The sequence below is a fragment of the Dermacentor silvarum genome, chromosome 1 (assembly GCF_013339745.2).
Source record: "Dermacentor silvarum isolate Dsil-2018 chromosome 1, BIME_Dsil_1.4, whole genome shotgun sequence".
Taxonomy (NCBI): domain Eukaryota; kingdom Metazoa; phylum Arthropoda; class Arachnida; order Ixodida; family Ixodidae; genus Dermacentor; species Dermacentor silvarum.
In genome coordinates this window covers 129,015,820-129,042,497 of record NC_051154.1, presented here as the reverse complement: position 1 = coordinate 129,042,497, position 26,678 = coordinate 129,015,820, and the positions used below count along the sequence as shown (strand labels likewise).

The 26,678-nt window shown below is 44.3% G+C and overlaps 1 protein-coding gene across 1 annotated transcript in view; it reads left to right on the top strand.

The window, feature by feature from the left end:
* The window catches only part of LOC119436017 (beta-catenin-like protein 1), a 108,794-nt gene that overhangs the window by 62,830 nt on the left and 19,286 nt on the right, over positions 1-26,678 (top strand). Inside the window, exons 10-13 of the mRNA XM_037702742.2 lie at positions 3,685-3,743; positions 9,289-9,437; positions 17,384-17,565; positions 22,297-22,394. Coding sequence (XP_037558670.1) covers positions 3,685-3,743; positions 9,289-9,437; positions 17,384-17,565; positions 22,297-22,394 — 488 coding nt within the window. The remainder of the gene's footprint in view (positions 1-3,684; positions 3,744-9,288; positions 9,438-17,383; positions 17,566-22,296; positions 22,395-26,678) is intronic.

The following is a 26,678-nucleotide window of genomic DNA, read 5'->3' as shown; positions in this document are numbered from 1 at the left end:
AAGGTCAAGTCCGCATTCTCAGAGCACTCCAAACCAACAGCGTCCCCCATCCATCTGGAAACTATCACTTCACCCCCTACATGGCTTCTCCACTTTGCCACTTTTGTGGAGCACAGGGCATCTATTACCACATGGTAGGGGGCTGTACAGAATCACTCCTGAGTTCACCAATCCATACCACACACCTGAGCTTTGGGAGAGTGCCCTAGCCAGCTCCACCCTCGCAAGCCAGCGGCAGCGGGAGACTCCCTCGAAATAAGCGAATTTTCCCCGCCGACAACCTAAAGATTTCACCTCAAATTTTGTCATTCTTGCATGAGCAGCAACCAGAAGCACCTTGTCCGCCGCGACGGAATGCGAAGCGGCGCGCGCTCAATTCACAGCGACTGCGAGGCGAGAGGGAGCACACGTGTGCGTGCGAGCGTGCGCGAGGCAGGCCTGCATCCCTCGACCCGGCAATCTCGTCGCTGCGGGCGTGACCTTTCCCCCTGCCTTCATTCAAACCTGATCCCGCCGCTTGCTGCAGCTGGCCTAGCCCGCCAAGCCGGCACTCTCCTTTTCCTGTTGATGTTTCCAAAGGAAAAAGAAACCTTTTTTTTTTTTTTCAACGCGCTGGCAGCGCCACTCTTTGGTTACTGTGCAAGTAAGTCTCTGCGCTTCACTTCACTAACATGACACTAGGTGACACTATACGACGCTACGACGCCATCGTGTCGCTCGCTCTTCGTTTCCAACGCCTCGCGCTTGTGCGAAACGACACGCATCCAGTACCTCGTGTGACATTCCAAGGATGAATGCTTCGATGAAGAAGCGCAAGATATTGACCTTGTCTGCAGTTTGCTTTGTAGATAAGCTCGCACGGGCGCACACATTTTCCACATCGCAGATCGCTTTCAAGATACGGTCCACGGTAACGGCACAAATGTACTCCGCAATAAAATGTGCTTTTGCGCAGTTACTACTCCGACGGCGACAGTGAATTCGCACCCCCTACCGGCAGCTTCTCCACGTTACCGGCAACTTATCTCGAAGGCCATGCTTTTGTGCGCGACAATCGGCAACAGCTGTACGAGCAGGAAATACGTTATGGTGGCCATGTTGTAAATTCACTATCGCTGACGACTGTCGTCCGGGCGTCGCAACTCGAGAATCGAACGTCTGCACACATGAGATTTTGCCGATTTTGTGCCTGTGCGTGTAGAACAAGAAAAATGGTACGCACTAATCATTTGGTGGGCAATGAGCGACTACGGCTTAAGCGGTCAGCCAGTACATGGAGTTCAATGGGGGCTGGGTGGGGGAATCTTCGCGACTACGTTTAAACCGCAATTACGCATTGAGCGGGTACGTATTAAAGAGATTTTACTGTACAATCCTTACTTCGTATAGCTGTCTGCTAATTTGCTGTCGCAATCGATGCTTCGCCTTTCGGGCGAAACTGGGACTTTTTTTGTTCATCGCAACTTTAGTGTATTGGGAGTAAATCTTGAGCGATAGTACATACGGTAAGCGCTTCTTTTTCGAATTTTCGTGCCAAACCTGCATATAATGAAATCCTGCTTATAAAAAAGTTTTTCGGGAATTTGTCAATTTCGTTATATCCAGGTTTAACTGTATATATGTACGCCAAATGGCAAAGTCGTGAACGAAACCGAAACCATCGTCCGCGAAATCTTCGCGATGGCTTGGGGCAAAGGTTGAGATGTACCGAAGGCATTCAATAAAGTGTCACCTTCACGAGAGAATGCATCTTGCGCTGCTGTTACAGCATTTTTAGTACATTGCGGCCGACGCCTAAGTCAACATGCTTGCCCGGCTGATCGCAAAACACTCACTTTGCGGCACATGCACCGTCGCAATGAAGCGGTTTGAATTATCAGAATTTTATTGCAATATTTATGACAAAGTCGGCAAACTTGGCTAGCTTGCGCTTACCGGAAGTTTTATTTCCAGAAGTCGGTCAGCCTGGATTTCTTACGCTTCACGGCAAGCAAAGGCGTTACGCGAGTCTCACAGTCCGTTAAAAAAGCATCACAATGTCATTGTCGTGGGCTCTGATAACATTTAGGATGAGGTCAAAAGGATCCATTACTTTCAAAGCAGTCGCTGGAGGCAGTGTGTCTAGCGGGGTGCGTTTTTCCCAGACGACGAGACGTTGGCATAATGTTAACAGCGGCAGCGGCGCGGCGGCCGTATCTTGAAAGCAATCTGCGCCGTGCACAAAGTGCGCGCTCACGCGGGCCTCATCTTCAAAGCGATCTGCGATGTGGGCAAAGTGCAACTAGTGCCGGTAGAGTCGTGTGCGCTGTGCTTTCGACCTTTAGTTTGCGTTGAAGCGAGAGACGGCATGGAGGTCAATTTGCTCGTTGCTATTGCCGCGCCTTCTCATTCCAGCTTGTTGACACCGAGTTTCCGCGGTCATCAAGCAAGATGTGTTGATGTTTGCCTGTGAGCGCTTGACACCATGCTTGGTAATTTAGTAAGAGAATGTTCACAAGCCTATACAGGCCGATAAAACTACGATCCTTAGTTCGTATAGCTGTACTAATCTGCTATCGCAATCGATGCTTCGCCTTTCGGGCGAAGCTACGAAATTTTTTCCTTCCGCTTTCTGCCTCGGAGATCATATGTGCCTTCTCAAGAGAGAGAAATTTACGCTTCTTCATTGGCGTAGCCATTACACACACACCACAGACAACGGCAGCGATTGTGGTCATCCCGTGCAGTCTCGCGAAGGCGCGTGATGACCACGTGTTGCTATGGATTGCAGTGGCGTAAATCGGTACTTTGAACTTGATTTCGTTCACGAAAACCTCGTTCAAGCGGACATACAATCGTGACAGCTTTGAAAGGGCTTTCTAATTTGACTATACTCGGCAGTTCCAATTTCAATTCAGTCCCAGTTTCGTTCTCGAAAAGTTAGTTGAAGCCTAAATACTGAATAAAACGCCTTCGTTGTGGAGAGACTTTTTTTGCATTACTTTCTATGGGCAGCTGACGAGGAATCTGAAAATCTTCGTCGTTGCAGAAATTTCATTGTAGGGGGATTCGACTGTAGTTGGTTTACACTAAGTAAGCGCTTTGTGTGCATCTTTTCTTCGTACTTGTGTGCTGTTTTGTCTCGCTACTTACCATCATGCTCATCCTGAAATGGTGGCATCGTGCGTTCAAGGTCACACGCGGCATCTGCATTCCTGCGGCATCACGACGACGCATAACAGACATCAAGCTGTGTAATGGGCTAATGGGAAATACCCTTGCAGCCTTGCAATGGGCGAATGGGAAATACCCTTGCAGCCTTGACCATTCCCGAACTTCAAGTAGACAACCACTATGCTGAGAAAAAGCCGTAAATGAATTTTTGTACTGCCAGCGTTGTAAAAATTGTTGACCTTGCATTTTGCAACGAAATATACTAATCTAATAGCACTTTGAAAATAAACTGTTCCCTGAGATAAAAATGTTCCAGTCTTTGCAAGTACATGTCCCCCTTTGTATTCGATTTGTGAACTTTTATATGATGGGCCAAGGTTTTATGTAAACCCCACAACTATTCAAACTGTTCGCTTCAAAAGTATTCAAAACTAATTAGTAATTACCATTCTCATTGAATAAAAAAGCTGATGTTCGCACAAGGCTAAATATTTGTAGCCATTTATGCTGCTCTTTTACTTTTATTTTCAGAAAACAAGAAGCTGCTTGGGGAAATTGATGGCATTGACACATTACTGCAGCAGTTGTCTGTGAGTTGGTGCCTTATTTTTTCGCTCCCATAGTTCAGAAGCATCAGCTTTCTTTCTTACCTTTTTTTTTTCCTTGCTGGTTGTATTTTTTAGTCTTCCAAATGGCCCTGGATAAGTTCACAGCTTTCAATGTACTTGTATTGCTTTGCGATTTCAGTTGGTTCTCAGGTTTTGTGCCCTTTATTTCCCATGTTTGACGCATCATGCAACAGAAGTACAGTCGAATCTCATTAATTCGAACACGCTTGTGCACCGCTTGTGCATCGTGCTATAGTGCACGAATACTTCAAGAACAAGTCCTTCTTTTAATTCGAACAAATTTTGGGGCTCTTCGAGTTTGAATTATTGAGATTCGACTGTATTTTATGGACCACAACACAAATAAAATATCACTTTTGGGGAGGGGGGGGGGGGAGGGAATGGGCTGAAATTGTTATATCTGCACTGAGAAAATTTACACCCCTTTCAAATATGGATCCTGTTCATACCCAGCTAAGCCTACTTTCTACATTCTTGTGGTACAATTCACAACAGGGAATTTGCACCCAAGACGTTTGGGCACTACACTCAAACCTCGTTATAACGAAGTTGAAGGGGGAGCCAAAATACTTTGTTTATCCGTTACTTCGTTAGATCCATTATTGCCATTTACTGCAATATATGCCCAATGAGGTGCACAATTGTAAACATGGAAATAAGAGGGTGGCTTTCTGGCTCGCGGAACTGCTACATGTTCACGCATGAAATGAAATTTGAATAAAAGCATAGAATAATTTCCGGCACATGAGACACGTGAATTAGCACCTCACGCGACAGCCTTTAGATAGCTGCCTTCTGTTCTATTGTGATAGTCTTTTGCGTCCGCTTTCCACTTGGCTCATCGCAGTCGAGCAGCACGTGGCACACAACACACTGCTCCGCTGTGTGATCGAGGAGGTAAGCGAACTTCACCACACCGGCTTGGCTCAGCCAGCTCGTTGCCTCCGAGATTGCACCGATGCCAATGTGATCTCGGAGGCCACGCACTGCAGGAAGAGGGAGAAGTGAATGAACTAATCTTTCGCACCGCCGCGCAGCTTGGCATGGCTCGCGCTGCCAGGCATGCACAAGAGAGAGAGGTCAAAAGAGCAGTGAGATTTCACTGTACAGTGGAATCTCAGCGATACGAATCTCACGGGGTCAAGAAAAATATTCGTATTAGCCGAAATTCGTATCATCGAAACACAATTAAAACTAGCTAAATTAAAGAGTCGGAGGTGAACTCACTCAGGCACACGCACGTAAAAAGCATTTACAGTATAGATTACTTATAACGTAACTGTTTATAGTGCAGAACTGGCTACAACGCGGCCTTTTCTGACTCCCGTTTACCCTCCCATAGAACTCCATGTATACGCATACCGCTTACAGTGCAGCCGTATGAGACGAAATACCGATTATAATGCGGCTTCCGCTGGAAAATCTCACCGACAAGGGCGGTAGCGAGCACGCTTCTCAACGAGGTGCGCCCACCGACGGGAGAGGAGATCAACGAGGGCGATGTGGAGGAGGAGCATGAGACGTAGAGCATGAGTCCAAGGGCGATAAAATCGTTGCCGCGTGCCGTATGTGCGCCTTTCGTGAAAGCGCACCTTTCGTGCGGGGGACGCGCGCCTTAACGCACAGAGAGTGAACGGGCAGCGGAGAGCAAACGCGACTTCCGTCACGGCGGGGCGGGGGATCTTTGTACAGCGCATAAAAGTCGCTTAAAAGTTTTTAATCGAAGCCGGTTGGGCCAACTAACGACAGATTTCTCAGTAAGCTAAATTCTATGCGCGTCGTCTGCTGACACACGGAGTCGCCAGCTGACTTTGAGATTGTTTACTTTTTAAACGCGCCTTGATTTTGGTTAGAAAACACTCTCAGATGTTCAAGTTTGTATACTGTTACTGCTACGACAAAACAGAATGTAAATAAAATCACAAGAAAGCTGGGCTTTAGGCCGCAACGTGACCAGAACAGAAAAAATACTGCCGCCGCCTGCGGCGGCCGCTTGGCTAGGTGGCCTTTCTTTTACTATGGCGCCCCTAGCGGCAGGTGCTCGCTCTATATTAAACTGCGGCGGGAGTTTCGGGACCAGAAAAAGCTATTAAAGGACTATGGCGATAGTGAGCTGCTGCTTGTGCGCAGGTGCGCAGCTACATTCAGATGGTGAGAAAGGTCAGTGTTGCTCGACGACGTATTCAATGCTGTAGTTTTTAACTGCCGCAGCGAACGAGTGCCAAACCCCGCGGAAAGTAATGTACTCGGCACGCAATGGTCGGTGTTTTTTGGTTTCGAAGACGAATCTAGTTTGTTATATTCATTGGCAGGACAATTTCACTTCATTAAAACGAGGTTTTAAATACATGGAACTCTATGGAAATTTCAAGGGCAATTTCATTTACTTCATTATATCCCGTTTCAATATAACGAGGTTCGAGTGTAGTTGTGTTAGAACCTCATTTTCTCCGAGACATTCTTCCAATTGCTACCACCTTTGCAGGTGGTAGCAATCTTATATTGGGTATTTTCTCTATCAGTATATGTATGTTCAAAAAGTGACCCAACCACACTTTTTAAATTGAATTTCGATTGCATTACATCATAAGTGAGCTGTATGTGCTCAAATTAAATTTTTTCTTCTGTAACAAATGCATGTCAGTGCTTGTTCATAATGATGCTCGGAATGGTACACATTGTAAGGTTAAGTGTTTACCCAAAAGGCCGGTATTTATCAAGAATTCCACCTGCCACAGTGGCTCAATGCCTGTGGAATTCTGCTGTTAAACAGTGGCTTGTGATATTGAATCTTTGCCACAGCAGCCTCATTCTAGCTGGATTCAAAACAGAAATACACTTGTGTACTTCGGTACGTTAAAGTACTCCAGACTGCCAAATTAATTTGTAGACCTCCATTTCGACATCCCTCATAGCTCACAGTTAAGGTATGGAATATAAAGGCCACAACAATTATTTGGTAGCAAATTTTGTGAACTGCCACGGAGAATGACTCTAAGAATTTTGTCCATCAGCCCACAGAGAAGCACAAGTGGGCTTCCCCACACAGCTGACGCTAGACGCACGCAGCTGACGCATGAAAAATGCAGCTGATGCACCAAACTTCTACTGAACGCACAGCCAACAAGAAGAAGGTTTTTTCTAGTACAGTTGAATCTCGTTAAATCGAACACACTTAATGCGAACTGCCGGTTTATTCGAACTAACGCTGTGATCCCGTCAAAGTTATGTGTTACAGTGTAATTCAATGGGCGAAAATGCTCAGTAATTCGAACATACCGCGGACCGACAATGCTCTCAGCAGCGCGCCAAATAAAGTGGCGACGCCTCTGACTGGCATTGCTCCGACACCGCCATAGAGCAAAAGCTTTGGAGAGACCCCTTAATGCAGTGGCGGAGGCCCAGTTCGGCAAACGCTCGCTTCCCGATAACAGCAGAAAACGAAACTTCAGGGAGCGGGCTATGCCAGCGCTGGCACGGCGGTGGGCGCGCGCAGAGACCGTCGCAGGTGAGGAAGCTGCGAGGGAGTTGGGAGAGAGGGCGAGGGGAGCACCAAAGCGGCGGAGTTGCCGAGGCCAAATCCGCTTCCCTGCCGCCCTCCTCCCTCACATTCCACGGTCTCCGTGCGTGCGCGCCCATCGCCATGCCAACGCTGTCCGCTCCCTGAAGTTTCATTATCTGCCGTTATCAGGAACTAAGCGTTGGCCGGCGTGGGCAGTTGCGCTCTTCATGCGCTTGCGCGCCGCAGTATTTCACGACTCGCACCGTTCGTGCATCGTGGTATGGTGCCCAATACTTCTCAAATACGTCCTTCCTTTAATTCGAACTTCTTTTAATTCGAACAAATTTTCAGGCCCCTTCGAGTTCGAATTATCGAGATTCGACTGTAGTAGAAATAATGACATAATTTACACAGCGAATACTCGCAGTCCTAAAGCACAAGCTTCAGTTTGCTTCATGTCTCAAACACAACAACTAAAGCATTAGCGAGAGCCTGCTTGAAACGCCTAAAATGAATTTGTTAGGAAAATGTTTGTACAGAAGGTGTCGTGGGGTTTTGAGTTTGAAGAAAGTTTGTGGATGTCCGAGGGAAAATGTAAAGAAAGAAGGGGAAATTAACCCTCTGGGATATCAGATGTCATGCACATGCATGCATGCATGTGTGCATGTGTTCTTGATTAAGAATACAGCAGTACTGCTGCATCTATACTAAATATTAGCAAAAATGTGTGCCTTTCAAGTGCTCGAAAATGGTGATTAGCTGCTCCAAATTGAGCTTCTAGTTACTCCAAAAGGTACTTGGAAATGGTATAGACCAATCAGATCATTGATGAACGGTATAGATTTTCTGAGGAGAAACAATGGTGGGATCATCAGTCATTTGGAAGAAGAAAGGGCTTTACATTCTATCTTTGTAGCAAGTGGTTTGCTGTTCCTGAACAGTGTGTGCTACCATTTATGGTAAGAAAATTTGCATTTTTGTTTTGGCATCAGCACAGGTGTCATATTTTGACTTATTCTTTACAAACCAGGTAGTACGGCATCCAGAAACGGTATTGAACAAACATCACTGTAAAATCCCACCTCTGCATGACAGTTTAGCACAAGCAACCTAGGGATTTATCTTGAAAATTCATTTCTTTCTTCATTTACGCAAAATTCAGTGCGTGAAACTGGAACCTGCTCTGATGTCTTGGAAAGATCAAACAAAAACTGTACTACGTATTTGGTTAATTTTCATGATTAAACATTTAATAAATGAATAAGATTTCACAATGAATAATAGAGATTATCTTGGCCTAGTACAGTTGAACCTCATTATAACGAAGTCACATCCATCACAAAAATACCTTCGGTATATCAGTTATTCGTTATAAGCATGCACAGTGATATTAGCAGAAAATATGGCGATTAGGTGCAGGTGAAAGAAACACTAGCATGATGCCTTTGACGGGCCAGCAAAGCATCTCCTGTGGATTTTGATGTTCCTTTTTGGGCTTGCCGTGGCGATACGTGGCACAGGAACAATGCAAAATTGCATACACGTGCTTTGCACCATTGCTAATATACAGTGTGATCAGCATGATTACACGGAATTGGCACGTTGCTGGCTGCGGTCCAACCATACCAAGGCACTGGCCACAAGGCACACATGCATCCAGAATGTGCCATTTCAAGTTTCTCTTGCCGAGTACAGTTGCTGACCAATTATTCTGACATAGAAATGGCAAGCAAAATTTTGCTTCGCTATAACAAGTATTTTGTTAGAACCCGCTTTTTTGGTTTCATTATAACAGGGTAATAGTACTCCTTTAAAAGAAAGCATGGCCAACCAAATTTTAAATTTGTCATTATATCCAATTATTGGTTACAGCCATGTTCGTTATATTGAGGTTCGACTGTACTTGGACCAGCCGCAGTGGAGTTCCAGTTGCCCTCTGTTTCAGCAATCTTGTAAGCCGTGTATGGCTTAGTCAAAGCTTTCCTGTGTGGCTTGCTGATGCAGTATTTCAAGCGGCATGACCCCAGCTCATCAGATGAGACGGAGATGATGGAAAATCTGTTCGGTGCCCTCTGTTCAAGTCTTATGTGTGCACCTAATAGGGAGCGCTTTCTCAAGGGTGAAGGCTTGCAGCTGATGAACTTAATGCTCAGGTGAGCTCTGATAAATTGTGACTAATGTGCAGAGTGGTCGAGGACTCAAGCAGTGAAATAACGACAATGATGCAGTGCTTATTTCTATGCATGTGTCCTCGTCCTCTTTGTGCATTAGTCGCAATGAATTCATTCTGACTTGCCCAACTTTCAGTAATTCTAGAGCTCTCGTTAGCAAAGCATGCGGCTGTGCATGGAATTCAATAAGCATATTTTGTACAGTTAACCCTTTCAGTGTCGGACATACCGGTACATTTTCACGTTTCTGTCCCACCATGTCACCGACATCAGATAGTAATGTAAGGACCATGGCAAGAGAGTACTTACCATTGTCCATGTCATTTTTTTCCTTCTGCATAACGAAAAATAAACAGTTGTGTTCATTTTATAATATCCAAAAAAGAAACCCAACGCTGGAAATGCATCTCCTCCCCCCCAAAAAAACTGACACTGAGAGGGTTAATCAAGCCCGACATTGTAGGGCTCATTTGCTTATTTTATTCTTTTAAAGTGTGTATGCCGTATATTCTTGTGTGAGAACCGCACTCCTAGATTTGTATTTAAGAAAAGAAAAAAAGAATTATGCAAGTTCAATGCACATCTCGAAATCTATGTGAAGGGAAGCTATAAATTTGGCCATTTTTTTCTATTGATGTAAACTGTGAAACTGGCGTGCACGCGGGCTCACGTGCACCCATGCTACGCAATATGACACAGGCGGCAATCATCTCAAAGAGTAATTGGCGTTGGCACGATAGAAATGTACATGCTTATTGTGGCCTAATGGGTAGAGCATCGGGCTGCTGTGCTGTGGGGGACCAAGGTTCGATTCCACCATCAGGCACGGAATGTTTTATTGCGATAGCAATTATATGGACACTCCAAACGGATTTCTGCCGTCGCCGTGAGATTCCGTATAAAGTTCAAGTGTGATAAAATCATCGCCGCACCCCGTGTGTGCGAGTGAAAGCGCGTGAGAGATGCACGTTTTCACGGAGAGCAAACGCGATGTCTCCCGTCATGCGAAGGGTGATAGGAATGAGGGAGGGGAGGCGCCGTTTAGCTGGAGCATCAAATGCGTATCTTATGCGAAAGGAGGAAAGCGGGACGGCAGTGCCGGAGGGAGGGGGTGCGGCTTCTACTAACTTTGTACTTTGCGTGGCGGCGGGCTGTCGCGTGCACCGTATCTTGAAGAAAGCGATCTCCACACAGCTCTTACCTTTTTACGCACTGTGCTTTTGCCGCTCAGTTTCCGTTGAAGCGATAGACCGCACAAACCTTCGCTCACTGCTGCCGCGCTTGTTCACGCCAGCGTTTTGGCAGTGGTTCTCTGCGGTCATCGAGTGTTATGTGTTCATGTTTGCTTGTGTTTGTGTGCGCTGACACGATGCATGTTAATTCAGTTAGTAAGTGAATGTGTCCAAGTTTATGCAGCCGATAAAGCTTCTATCTCTACTCCGTATAGCTCTCTACTAATTTGCTATTGCGATTGATGCTTCGTCTTTCGGGCGAAACTGTGACTTTTTTAATGAGCTATTCGGCAAGACAGCACCAGCCTCCAGCAGCCACAGTCAGAAAAGTGCATTCCGAGCTGAGCGACATACAAAGTGAGCAACATGCACCAATTGTACAAATTATGCACCAATTGGTCTGTCAGCAACATGCTCTTTTGTTGAATGTAATATAGCAGGTTTAACTTCTGGCTGTGCTCTCCACATCTTGAATTTAGTTCTTTTGTTACCGTGCCTATAGAAATTTATCAATTTGTTCAACTGTTTTTCTACATGTTGTTAAACATTTCTTTTGAAATTCTTCTGCTAGCAAAATCATGTATCATCTGAAATGACGACTGAACTTAAACTATTTGGCAGATTTGACAATTTTTGACAGACCACCTTGCTTGCACAGAAAAGCTGATCGAACACAATAATCAAGTATGAAGAGACTTCTGCATGCTCCCTGATCTGACAATCATTGCTTTGCGTACATACAGTAAAAACAAACCAGGTGCCCGCGGCAATGAGGAAATACAATTGCTCCCTGTACATTAAGAACTTACCTGTTTTCACACTTTCCTGCATAGCATGGGCATTACTATGGCTAATACTGACGCCAACAAATCTTCATAATTTTTCTTTTCTATTTTTCGTTTTTGTCTGATCTGACTTGCAAGAGTTGGGAACTAGAAACCAGGTGTATGTTTTGTACATTTCAGATTTTTACTCTCAGTACTTGTACTACAAATAGCAAATTATTACTTTCATTCGTGTTCCTTGAGGTTCTTTGAAGTTTCACATAAGAATTCTCAAAAATTGTCTCAGCAATTATTACTGCAGTTCATCCATTCTAAACCCCAGTGATCAGGCTATAATTTTATGTATCGCAGTATATGTTGTGACTACTACGTCTTGAAATAAATAGTTAAAACATTAAAGCACCGAAAATCTGTACATTTCTAGCCATAACGAAAGAGTTAGTGGTGTACAGTAGTGTAGGATGTACCATATTTGCACGATTCTACCGCGCCACCGATTGTAACATGCAGTTATAGTATTACCACCCAAATATAAAAGAAAAATAACTTGGTGCCAATTCTACTGCGCACATCACGTAACGAAACCTGAGTCGACCCTTACCCTGTTGAAACGATATTGTGGAACATACATAGCAGGGAACATACATACAAAGGCATAAATACACACACACAGCTGAATCTTAGTGGCTAGTCGCTATCGGAGTTCGACAACATCTCCTTTTTGCTTTCTACCGACCACAGAAGGTCATCTTCAGTTCCATTTAATGCATTAGAAATGGCACACTTCTTGAAGGCTCATGCAACCATCATCTGCGAGAGGGCATTCCACTACCATGGACCCACTTTGTGATTTTTTTTTTTTAGTAAGAATCGGTTTCGTTTTTTATTTTGAGTAGAATTAGTTATGATTGTAACGCACATGTGCAAAATTGAACGCACCTTTCATCAAAAAAACGTGTGTGTTAGAATCGTGCAAGTACGGTAGTCCAAAGCTGTGAACTGTCAAGCTCAAAGTTATTTTTGCCAATTGCTGCTGTTTTGCTGGTGGTGGTGGTGTTTTGCCTGGTCTTGCAGCTATGTAATACCTACGCAAATGTGGACAAAGCTAGTATGGAAACACTGCATCCCAGCGTGGGTTCTTACAGAAATGAAACATGAGGCTGCTTTGTTACTAGAAGATGTTAGAGGTCGGAGCTGAAGTAATGCAATGGTTCAGCCCCACTTCCATCCCTTTTTGTGCTTTTTCATTGGCTTCAAGTAGCACTGTTTTGCCTGTGCTGTTGACAAGGTCAGCCAGTTTGCATGGTTGACGAGAAGGAAGGAATAGAATCAAATAAGAAGAATTGTCATGCTAGCCAGTGTGCTCATAGGCCACTCCTGTCCAAGCAAAAAAAAAAAACAAAGCACCTGGTTTGTGTACTTTGTGACCATTTTGCTAACTTGGCATAGACAGCGTGAGTCATATGCAAGCATTTACGTCAGTCACGAATGCTCTGATACATTGTATGCTGCTCGGGAAAAAAATATATACGTACAGTTAAACCTCAATATAACTAAGTCAGTGAAATCTGCAATTTGCTTCGTTATATAGAAATTTCATAGTATTCCACCTTTTATGCAAATAAGTACAGTCGCCGATTGATTTTTCTTACACAGAAGGGGCCGGAAATTTTCCGAATTATTGGGCAATCGAAATAAGCAAATTTGAATTAGAAAAAAAAATCTTTTGAGAGTCGGCGATGAAAGATATTGTTTCATACTGTGTCGACGATATCTTCACATCAGCAGTACGAATTAAGCGAAGCCGGCCATGCTTTTGCATCTACTTCACCCCAACGGCCTATAATGTTGCCTGCAGTGGGACGACGCTATCATGAAAAGCACTGGCAGCGGGGAGCACATGCTTCGTCTGCCTCTCGCTTCAACGCATCTACAAAACTCAAGATTACGCAACCTCCAGTACTAAACACGCTGGAAGCCAGCGCACATAATTCCACGCCATCTCGGCACGCACACGTGGCAGATTAACTCTGAAACAGGGCATGCAGGCTGCGGGTGCACTCAGCCGCGCTGGCAGCCATACGCAGCTATGGCCACCTGCGCTAGAAAAGGAGACGCACACCAACCTGCCCCCCTTCCCCTCACCTCCCCCCTTGCTTGCACGGGAAGACTGCGCTCATCAAGCCACCATCCTTCTCAGCTCACTTTCACACGCTTTCATGCGCACACAAAGCACACAGGGATATTATCGCGATAGGATATTATCGTACTTGAACTTTATACGGAACATAATGCTGCTCCACTTTAGCGGTTGCCCTTGGTCACGCGGCGCGCAGTTCGAGAGGTGCATTCACAAAGAGCGGCTTGTAATTCAACCATTTGTGTCAGCAGAAGTTTCCATTTATTGTCTCGGTATTCCTTTGCGGCAGCAGCGAAATTTCATTATATTGAAATCGTCTATAAACACACTTTGTTATATTGCGGTTGTAAATACAAGGTGCTCCATGCACAAGAAGTTATGTAAAGTTACGTGCTTCGTTATATCCAGAATTTAATTATATTGAAATTCATTATATAAAGGTTTAACTGTACAATGTAAAAAATCAATGCTACTTTGCATTGTAACATTGAGCTGACAAAGGACATGAAGAAGATTTTTTTTCGAGGACCACGTCCGGCGCCGTGGCTCTCTGCGCATTAACACGCATGGTGTCACGCACGCACAAGCACAGTGCAACACAGTGCACAGGGGACTGTGCCACCGTCGCAGATGGCTTTCAAGATACAGCGGCCCCTGCAGGCGGACCCGCGCTCAGAGTAAACGCCCCCCCCTCCGAGCCTTGCGCGCGACGGAAGACAGCGCGCTTCCTTCCCGCTTTCCTCCCTTGCGTGTGCGAGATTGAGACGCGATCACCGGCTAACCCTTGCACACTTTCAGTTGCACATACAGCATACGGCGACGATTTTATCGCCCTTGGACTTTATACGGAACCTTGCAGCGACAGCTACGGCAGCTAGAAATGCACCTGGAGTGTCCATATAATTGCTATCGCAATAAAATTGTTGTTTTTGTTATAGTGCGGTACCGCTTATAATGCGGATATTCGCGACTCCGGTGACTTGCGTTATAAGCGGTCTACACTGTATGTTGCTGAATATTTATTTGCAGTCAAGCTTTACTTCTATACTATGCCATAAAATGTGAAATTTATGTTGAAGTTAACCTACCTGAAGTGCGGAATTGATGCAGTGAAGTTACCTTACATGAAGCATAGAGTTAAATAATTGTCATAGCAGTGATATTGGATTGGTATTGTGCTACACAAAAATTACTTGCCACTTACTATCTATCCCAGTGCATATTTGTGTGATCTCTGGAGTGACTGGTCAATAGCAGAATATGAATTAGGTAGCTATATTGAACAAGTCCCAAGATTGCTGATGCTTTATCTATACTGCTTGTGCTACCTATTACATATGCGAGTTCCTTCAATATCATCTGTGTTAATCTAACAAGACCTCTTGGGACCTCTTTGAGGACGAGTGTGGTTTAAGTTCTACTTCATCTCAATGGGAGATGCACCTCAGACATCCGTATTCATTTATAATAAAGGAAACTGTTCGAAATTTATCCGGAATATAGAATGGCAGAAACTTGTGCTAGTCAGTAGCAATTCATGTTAGAAAAATTTGGCGTGCAGACGTGGACACAAGAAGAGGGATACAGATGTTAAAAGCAGCAGCATTTGTATTGTCCATTTCCCATTTCTTGTGTCCATGTCTGCAAGCCTATTCCTTAGAGAATGTAGAGTTTAATCTCCTACTTTAGAATATGTTTTTAGTTTCTCACTCTCTTATCTGGGTACTTTTCTGTGCTCCCAGAAAGTTGGAAAAGTACAGTCTCGTGTGCAAGGTTGGGGCTTCATATTAGACCTAGGAGAGTGTTATAGAATAGCCTATATTGTTCCTTATAGAAGATCCATTGCAAATAAGCTAGAAAATTATTTTCTCTGGCTTTATTACTTAAAGGAAAAATTGTTAATCTCAACTGAATGATTGGTCTCCTGTATTGGAGCATGACCAAATTTACTGCCTATTACAATAAAGCCTAAATACTTGCATTCTACTAATCCTTGTGCATGCAAAATTTGGCCTAGATTGAGTCAAATTAAGTGCAATAATTTTTGTGCACAGGTAGCAAACATAGTGCGAGATTGAAAAAGCGAGAAAAATGAAGTTCAACATTTCTACACATTCTTATTACTATTGTAGATGATCAGTTTGCTTGAAATTTGCGCAGAATGTTGACTAGTATGTCCAGAAGAAGAGTAAAACTTCAAAATTATCCTTCTGCATAGGTGATACCCTCAGAAGCCCTGTAAGCTTCCAGTGGAACTTCCTCAAAGTGTTTGTGGCCCTTGTTACGGCACAATATGGCGATAGAAGTGACCATATCTCCACAACAGTGTGCGAAGCAAGTCTTCTTAATCTCAATCAAATTTTTCTGTTGAGAGACGCGGGCACATTTTAAGTTCTGCTTTGAACACAGAAAGACAACAGCTTTTGACCCGTAAGCCTCTTGTATGTAAGAAGCATTGGCTTCACCTGAGCACTGGAGAAAACTGGTGCTGGTGCCGGCTCAGCCAGCACTAGTGCTTGCTTGTTTCTTTCACAATTTTCCACAGTACTAGAGACACTTGTAAATTCTACAGCTTGCACATTCTCTTCATCCGCATCTTCAATGCAAGTGGAACTGACCAACTCAACTCCGGCAGCATTTTCACCTCCTTGTCACTTCAGTTGACGTCCAAGATGTTTCTCAATGCATTTTCTTCAGGAGCTTATTCGTACATTGGTTGTACACATTGTCGAGTTTCTTCTTAGAAAACGAGGACAAAGGCAGCTCAACAAATGCTGCAGATATATGCAAGCAGTTCAACATCTAGAGCTGTGTTCTGCACTGCACACCGTTTTGGGTAGAGCGTTCTGAATGTGTCCACCATGATGCCTTGTGCATGTTTGTGACCATACACAAATTCCAGCACAGAGAGGACACCCAGTGCGTGCAGGTGTTGTAATTTCATATTGAGACAGCCTCATTATTTTTATATGAGTGGGTAATTTTTTTAAAGCTGTAGACAATGATGAAAATGCTGAAAAAAATTAGAAAAATAGCTCATCTGTTAACGCTAAACCACGTGCTGCCATTCTGGATATTTTGCACATTAGTTATATCTATGTTCGCTATGTGGCAAAGTACAGGCCACAGTTTCTAAACAAAGAGTAAAGGATTAGGCTGGAACTGCAAAATTGTCACATCTGTAGCATGCTTGGAGGAAAAGGCGGGAGTTCACAAACTACATAGTTGTACACATAGCATATGAAAGGGTTAAATAAGACTTGGCTGTTTCCATACGCAGCGTCAGTGCAGTAGGAAAGAAGGCTCTTCCACCAGCAGACACATTGCAGGACATAGTGGGAACCATGTGCAAACTCATTATAACGAAGTCGCATCTGACATGAAAGCATACCTTCATTATATTCAATAACCATAATAAGCATATATTTGTTACGCATTGATATCGGTGAGAAACGTTTTAGATTTGCTTCGTTTTATCTGATAATTTTTTATATCTGTATTCGTTATGTTGAGGTTCGACTGTTATTAGAAACAACCGCATAGAAATTAAACTATTTAGTTTTCACGCTATACTACATGGCGGGAGAACCCCATTAACAACATTAAAATGGACCGCCGCGTTCATCGATCATCGGTGATTTACGCTAAATGGGTGTAGGGCAACAGTTAATCTAGTGTGTGAAGGTTGCTGTGCTATAAATGCAGAAAGCTGTTGATTTCCTCCGTGTAACACCTATGCTACTTCTTTCTCTCTCTTTTTTTCTTCTTTAGAGAAAAGAAGATGTCACGTAGTGGTGCACTAAAAGTACTCGACTTTGCTACATGTAATATGGAAGGCACTGACAACTGCAACAAGTTTGTTGATATTTTGGGCCTTCGGACAATATTCCCACTGTTTATGCAGACTCCACGAAAGTACAAGAAGAAAGGAGCATCTCCTGAAGAACATGAAGGTGAAATGACATATTATACTTTTCCACAATAATTGTGTGCCATGGTGTAAAAGCTTGCGCTACAGCTCACCTACTCATTAGAGGGGGATAGATACTCGTCTGTTGTCACTCTGCAGCTTCCATGGCTCACCCTCCTCTCTTTAACCCTTTAAAGGGCGAATTTTTCACTCACTGTGTAAAATCTGATTTTTTGCATTTCGTAATGAAATGCTCTCAAACTTAATTTTTTTTACGAATTTGAAGTTTACTGAATTTTCCACATGATAATGCTGAATGAAGAATTATTTAAATTTCAACCAATAAAATAGAATAACGTCAGATACTTAAATAAAATTTCACTCAGTGTGTTGCCCAAGAATGCAGTTTGTTCATTTTGCCTAGTACATTGCAAAGCATACATGAATAAACATAGTCATAGTGCTGGCCTTGCACATGTTCTGCATTTTTCGGCTGGCCGCCTTTGGGCTGCAGTTCCTGCACCTTTTGTAAATATCACCTGTTTCGAGCAGGTGCACACCCACTATGATGAGCCTCATGCAGTCTGGTATGTGGTAATTATAATGAAATGTACATAAACAAGAAAAAAAGTAAACAAGATTTACCCAATACTAATACCACAGCAACATGCTTAGCGTCGCATGGTGAGTAGAAAGCTCTCCCATGCACTCGCATCCGCATCATTCCTATTTGTTCATTCAGTCAAAGTTTCAAGTGTTTCGTGAACTTTTTCGAGTCAGTGCAAGTTGCAATGCAACTTGCATATTGCACAGGAGAAAGTGACCAGTATGAAGATGCTCATGCTAAGAAAAAAATTGAACCAGTTTGTATTCACTGACTCAATTTTTTTATATTTTATTTCCATTAAGTGATAAATGCTATTGTGGCAGCAAAAGTGCTTCCTGCTAGCTCAGAAGTGACCAATCAATGGTGGGAAGAATGTTCCCCGCTGCCTGTTAAAGGATTGAGCTGTCTGTTACTTTATTTCCACTACTTGGTAGCAGTTTGTTGAAGGCTTTGTCAAATTCTGTGCAGTATAATTTTATCTAGACATAGCGAATCTGTCTCCCAATGCTCAAGAATTCTAGTATGGGCTCTCTAACCTCAAGTTACCAAACTGTGTTGATTTTGTGTCTGCCTTGATACACAGAATGGGGTTCTAGAAAAGAGTCAAGTTTGTTAGCTCTTTGTGTCGCTTGTAGTGTCACCGGAGAACAATGAAAACATTTATTTTTAAGATATGCGAAAATTTCTGCTGCTTATATGTGTTTCAATTTGTAATATGGTTGATGAACTGCAGTTAATATGCATCCAAGACATACTATAGCAATATCCATAGAGTTTCTCATTAATTACTTATAAGGAAATTTGGCACCACCGTCTATGGAAGTTTTCTAAAGAGCGCTGTGCTGTCATGGGAATGACAGTATACAGTGTAGACCGCGTATAACATAAGTCGCCGGAGTCATGAATATCTGCACTATAAGCGGTACCGCACTATAACCAAAACAGCGATTTTCAAGCCCTGCACGTATGCAAAACATGTAGACCAAGCAGCCGCACGTATCCGAGAATCGAAGCGTGCGACTGAGAGTTTTGTATCCGTTTAAATTTATGAACGTTGAAAGGTTAATGTCCAGGTACCCACGATCTTCGCATGAAGCAAAGTAATCATCTAAAAAATGTCACAGTTTTGCCCGAAAGGCGAAGCATCAATTGCGATAGCAAATTAGTAGAGAGCTATAAGGAGTAGGGATAGTAGTTTTATTGGCTGCATAAACTTGACACATTCGCTTACTAACTGAATTAACAAGCGTGGTGTCAACGCGCACAAGCAAACATGAATAGACTTGATGATCGCAGACAGCCACTGTCAAAACACGGGCGCCGCGGCAAGCGACGGTTCGTGCGGTCTATCGCTTCACCGGAAACTGAGCGGCGTAAGCACAGCGCATAAAAATATCAGAGCCGTGTGGAGATCACTTTCAAGATACGGTGCACATGACAACACTGACAGCCGGCACAGGTGCGAACGCATTTGATGGCAGAGTAGAAGCCGCCGCCGCCCCCCCCCCCCCCCCCCCTCCCTCCCTTCTGTGCTGCGTTCCCGCTTTGCTCCTTTCGCGTGGAAGAATGCGTGGCCAGTTCCCCTTGCCCCGGTTGCAAGATACGCATTTGGTGCCGCAGCACAGCGTCGCCCCCCCCCCCCCCCCCTCCCTCCCTCCCTCCCATGCCCCCACGGCTCTTCGCGCGATGGAAGTCGCGTTTGCTCTCCACTGTGTGTTCGCTCTTGGTGAAGGCGCGCTTCCCCCGCACGCTTTCACTCGCACATCGGCGCGCGGCAACGATTTTATCGCCCTTGGACTCGTGCTCCATGTCTCATGCTCCTCCTCCGCATCGCCCTCATTGGTCTCCTCTCCCATCGGTGGGCGCACCACATTGAGAAGCGTGCTCGCTACCGCCCTTGTCGGCGACATTTTCCCGCTGAAGCCGCATTATAACCGGTATTTCGGCTCACGCGGCTGCACTGTAAGCGGTATGCGTATACATGGAGTGCTATGGCAAAATTAACGAGAGTCTGAAAAGGTCGTACTATATCCGGTCCTGCACTATAAGCGGTTATGTTATAAGTGGGCTATACTGTATATGGGTGTGTGGGGCTTGTGTTGGCTGGTGTTGTATGAGGCTTTGTCTAAAACGTGGACATGGCTTCACAAATAATAAGTTCTTAAAATAAAATCTACATAAAAGGTTTTCATTCACCCATATTACATCTCTCAATAAAGTTTACTCACCTACAATGCATAATTAAGCGAAGAAAAGCAAAAACAGACGACAAGCTGTTCCAAAGTGAGCGCGATTCTTGTCGTCTGTCCTCCAACTTTAGCAACCCGCTAATAGTTCTTACGTTTCATATAATTGTACATCCAATACCAATACATACCAAAACCCCACTATACCCGCCGTGGTTGCTCAGTGCCTATGGTGTTGGGCTGCTGAGCATGAGGTTGCGGGATCGAATCCCGGCCACGGCGGCCGCATTTCGATGGGGCTGAAATGCATAAAACACCCGTGTACTTAGATTTAGGTGCATGTTAAAGAACCCAAAGTGGTCCAAATTAATCCCGAGTCCCCGGGGCACTACGGAGTGCCTCATAATCACATGGTGGTTTTGGCACGTAAAACCCCATAATTTTTCAATTTTTTTTAATATGAGCATTATCAACACATATCTTCTGGAGAAGGAGAGGTTTCTCTCACAGCATCGTGATGACACACATCGGACTGTATGTTGAAGAAAGCGAAGCATGTTACTAACAAAAAATAAAAGCAAATATTTTTGTCCTTTTGCACAATATTGAGCAAACGAGCTTTGAGGCCACTGGCAGTCTAAAGTGTAATATGGGGAGCTATATGGGGAGTGGTCAACACCATTCCCATTGACATAAGAGACATTCTAGAGCAGAGTGTGCGAAATAATTACTGGATCCCTACTGACTCGTACAAAGCGGTAGCCGAATTAACGGCGCCTACAACAGATGATGCTCTGGCCAACGACACTAGAAAAAAAACCTAAAGAGAATACTGGACAATGGGAAAAATGTTTAAATCCTATGACACCGGACCGGCACGGATGAGGGAAATGCAGCCGCTGACGCAGTAGCCGCGCAAGTGGGTGGGCTTGGTTACACGTGTACTCATCGCTGGTAGAGGCACCAGAACTCGAATCCATGCTCGCGATGGCGGCGCCGGCACGCTTCGAATGACCGCGGCCGACCGGCTGGCTATCCGACGAGGGTGTCGTGACGTCACGCCTTCCAACTCCCGTGGGTCGTGCGCCAAAGCGTGCACTCACAAAAACCCAAAAAATAAAGCCATCGGCTCAAAAATGAGCTAAGTGACTACTTCTTTTCGGTGTAATCACACACTGAGGATTCATTTTGAGAATTTTCGTAAAATTTTCAGATTTCGTGTCCGTATCCCTTTAACAGTGTCTGTTGCTTAAGGGGGGACATGGGTCTCCGATATAAAAAAAAAATTGTTATTGACTCTAAGACTCATCAAATTTTCAGGAAATATTCAATCCTGTGTGCTGATTACAAATGTGCAATTAATTTTTTTCCAAGTCAGTCCAAAAAAAGTTACTATTTTCATGTTCACTTTGCAAATGTGAATTTTTATTGGTGATTTCTACAAGGTTTCAAAATGTTACAGTCTCCTAAAACACTATATCATAGTCTTTGTGCACTCTCTGACTCTCTAGCGTTCAGGCAAAAAATAAATCAAAGGATTGAATAAATTGCAGGGACACAGTGCTGCTCCCAAAATTTTAGACTTGCAAATATGGACATTTTACGCTACAAAACCAGGTAGTTTTTTTTTTCTGAAGCAGCAGTGAAAGCTCATTTTTGGCAGGAAAGCAAGCTGGAAAGATGCTCTTTCGAACAAGACTGAGATGACCTGGCTATGATAGATGGTTTTGGAATGGCAAACGCACCAAATGGGTCATTTCAGCACATTAATGGGCAATGCTGAGCAATTTGTAGGACATTAGAAAAATAGTGGCATTAGAAAAATAATAGAATGAAAAAAGAATGTAGTGGCATTAGAAAAATAACAAATGAAAAATAAGTGTTTAGTGAATTTTTTGTCATGTGGCCCGATAAAAATTGAAAATAGGGTTTATCACTTTCAGCAGCATCTCTCATAGCCTCTTCATAAATTTTTTTGCAGAGCACGTGTGTTCAGTGATTTCATCTATGCTTAAGAACTGCAAGACCACTCAGCGACAACGTCTTCTGAACAAGTTTACAGAAAATGACCATGAGAAGGTGAACAGTGGCTTTGATCACGTCATTCTTTTTCTTTTTTTTTTTCCTTTTTTTTTTTTTTTTTTTTGCTGTGTGAGCTTTGTTTTACTAAGTGATGATGCTCCTTAGAAATTCACTTGCCTAGATGCAGTTAAAGCTCCTAATAACGAAGTTGAATGGGCACCACAATCTTTTCGTTATAGCCACACATGACCACAGCTACATATTTTACTGCAGTTGCTATATTTTAAAAATGTATTATAGGCCAAGACTATGTTACTGCAGCCAATCCCATCATTGCGTGACTGTGCTCATGGCTTGGCGAAAAGGTCACCAACTGATTTTTTTTAATGCTTTTTTTTTTTTCAAACATTTTTTATTATTTTTTCTTCTTAACAACACTGTTGTGTGTCTATGCACTCTATAAAAAGCAACCAAAACTTGGGGCCATGTGTGAAATTCTGTGTTATTTTTCACACAAAGTCTGCACATGGCCATTTCTTTTGTCCACCAAGCTAATCAAGGATACTAGACACCAACCAGACCAAAGTGTAATTTTCAACCCCTGATTTGTGTTTTACAAGCCACAAGCACAACAGCTGTCTACCGATGGTGGACGAGCCTGAGATTGTGCAGATGTAGTGGAGTAGCGAGTGGCAGTTAAGCATAAGTAGTGCGGTGGTCTATGGCCAACCAACTGACAAGCAATGGGAATAGCCAAATGCGTACTGCTTTGCTGTGTGTTAAAAAGGAGGAACGGAAAAAAACTTGTTTGTGGCTTAAGATGTCCTGCACTCTGAAACACATGTTGGCATGCCACACGTGCAAGTGCATGTTGTTTCATCATCACACTTCAATGGACCTAGTAAAAGTGCTTGCAGTTCGGTAGCCGCTTTGTTGTCACCATGTCCCCTGTGTATTCCTCTCATCCTTCAGTAGAAGCAATGCTGCTTTCAGCCAACAAGTAAAAATATACACTGAAAACTAGCATACTCCAAACGATGAATGTAGTTGCTGTCCACATGTGCAGCATAGACATTTGACAATGGTGCCACATGGAGACATGCAATGGCATGCTGTGAGCAGTGCCCATCATGTTGCATTCACCTAAGTCTAGATCATGGGTTCTCAAAGTGGGTTCCGCGGAACCTACGGGTTCTGCAGGCCCCTGCTCGGGGTTCCGCGAGCCACTGATAAATTTTCCCTGGTCCCGCTCTCGACAAGTGCCTAAAACGGCGAACATGAGGTGCGCTTGATCCAAAGAACCTCCATTACTCATGCCCGAGTTACGGTGCCCGAGTGTCAAAAAGCACATCACAGTGCGTAACAGCAACGCGCGAACTGCGCAATAAATACGCAAGCAGCTTGTAGCCACCCAACCTCTGAGAACGGGCAGCGCGCCTAAGCTTTCGCACTTGAATCTCGGAGGCCGTAACTTACCACCATGTACCTTTCTCCTATTTGTAGATAGGGTAGGTGCCGAGGAAAAATTAAATAAAAAAAAAACGCGGAGCACCGCAAATGCGCGCCGCAGAAGAGCAAGAACGGCGTAGCGTCCAACCCAAACGAATCGGCGCAGTCCGCATCGCCGTGGTCCTCAGCTTGCACCATGGTCTGCAGCGGCAATCGTACGCGGCACGTGACTGACAGCAACGCCGAAGCGCTTCGTGCCTAATTGTGCCTTTAAAGCCTCTATTCTTGCGTTTATCGCCACGCGTAACACCGCGTTCACGGCGAGTCGCGTGCCTCCGTAAGTGCGTAGTCGCTATCTCTGATCGCGTCGATAACCACCGCAGTATCGTCCGCAGCGTTTGCGGCAAATAGTTTCATTTTCACTCGATACGCGCGTCGGCTGCGTGCCTTCACAACTGCGTAGTCGCCTCCCATGGCAGCGTCGATAGCGACCGCAGTTTCGTTCGCACTTCTTGCAGCGAAAGGTAACTTCATTTTGACTTGGTGTGTCTGTCAGCCGCCTGCCTTCTGAACCACAAGGTCGCCGTCCATGATCGCGTCGACAGCGGCCTCGGTTTCGTCGGCAGCGGTTGCGGCAAGCAGTAGTTTCGCTTTTACTCAGTGCAAAGCTGTCGAAGATAAAAAGCACCGGCTACATCGCGATGGACGGACAATTTGTTGGCGAGCAGCTGAGTGGCGAAAAAATAATCGGGATGTGCGCCCGTTGGTGCAAAGCGCGTCTCGGATGAAAACGCGCGCCGCGAAGGATGTCGCGAGGCCTTCGCCGCTGCTAGCGCTAATCAGTCATGAGATGAAGAGAATTCAGCTTCCGCACTGGTCTTGTGCTAAATAGAAACAAGATTTGACGATTCATTGAGTAAATAAAAGCGTGTTGACGTAGTGCAGCATTTGTTTGTTTTCTTGATACCCTCGATAATTCGGGTAAATCGAGGGGGGGGGGGGTTCTTGGCACTTTATGGAGCTTAGCAGGGTTCCCTGGGATGAACGTACCTGAGAACCCCTGGTCTAGATAATTACACACTCTACACACCTTTGTGCATAGGGATAAAAAGTTGGTTTAGGTTGGATCATATTGCGTACAACAAATCTGCTGCATAAACTGCTAGCAGGAAAAAAAAAACTATGGCAGGACTTGTGCGACCATCCAGAATCACGGCCCAAATTCCAGTGAAGCAGAGTTTTTGCAGAGCAGAAAGAAGCAGAGCTGCTTGTTATACAGGGTGTGTGTGTGTTTTTTTAGGCAACACGAGTTTTTTTTATAAAAAAAGCTATGGTTGTGAGATACCAGTCATCTTTGCGTACGAGCTCTACGGCGAGGCGGAAATACTTTGCTGCTGCTTAAGTTACTTTGAAAAGACTAATCAACACAATTTTTTGAATTAACTTTTTTCTTATTCATTTGAGGAAGTTTATATGAAAAACTTGTAGAGTATCAGACGGCATCGCTCGCCATATGGCAATGCCCCGTAAAGAAATGTGGGGCAAAGTTGAATGATAGCATGTCGCAGCAAATCCTGACCTGACACACAACTGCACATGCTTGCCAGGCAAAGTCAGTAGGTGCCGCAATTGGCCAAGACGTTCAGTTTCAATCTTCCTAGAGCTTGTCACGAGGTGTTTCGGTCTGATACGATAGCAGGGCCGCCGTTTTTGCACTTCCACGGCGCTCAGTTTTGGTATTGGCTGGATTGACTGTTGAAATTCGATGATAAATATCTCGAATTAGGTGTGATTTTCAAGATCTTTAAAAAATGAGGGTGCATTAAAAAGTGACTGCCTTGAAATTCGCCATCAACTTCCCCTGAGGCACTAATAAAAAGTTAATAAATTTTTGTTAGTCTTTTCAGAGTAACTTAAGCAGCGACAAAGTATTTCCGCCTCGCCATAGAGCTCGTATGCAAAGACGACAGGTGTCTCACGGTCATAGCCTTTTTGTAAAAAAGCTGTATTATATAAAAAAGAACATCCCCGTATATAGCCGGTTCCTACGGAACTTCACAGCCCTCCTGTACCTTCCTTTCTACCTCTAGGCATTGCACTGAGCAGCAACTGCGGTGCTGGTGATGTCTACCTTTAACACGCAGCCACTTGAAATTCATGCTCTCAATCAGGGTGGTGATCCGGGCGAGTTGGTTATTCATAGTGAACTTGTTTTAACGCTGACATAAATGGACACAAGGAGCCCCTCCTTGTGTCTGTCAGCGCTAAAACAAGTTCACTTATGCTCTCTAATTTCCTACGGTGCCCACTCCACTTTTGCAGCTTTAAGATTTTTGCAGCATGCTCCTCTCAATGCACACTTCATTCCTATGAAGTTTCATTTTGGTACACCTAGTACAGTGGAACCTTATTAATGCATCTCTGGCAGGAACGTGGCGTAACTAAGCAAAAAACGGTAGCACGGACTAAGTGGCAAGAAGTATAAATTTACATTTATTTATGTGTACTGCCACGAACAAAAAAAGTAAAGCTGGTGCCACAGGAAATGCCACCCAGAATAAGCACTATGAGGGTTATTCTTCCTCCTCCTCTTCCATAGCAGTGGAAAGGCGGAGGAGGAAAACGAGGTGAAAGGCAGAGAGGTTAACCAGTTTAAGTGTCCGGTTGGCTACTCTGCACAGGGGGATGACAATTCCAGCTCATTCACATAACCCAGCAATAGAGAAAAGGCAATACCAAGCAGCATTTTGAAACTTTGGTAGGCAGCGCAGCAGCAGAGGAGACAATGGATCTACTCATTGTGCTTTCCACATTGTGCACACGTGTGTGTACGACGATCTACTGAGTGAGAACTGGTGCCGCTTCTTTGAAATGCAGTACCCACTGCCACGT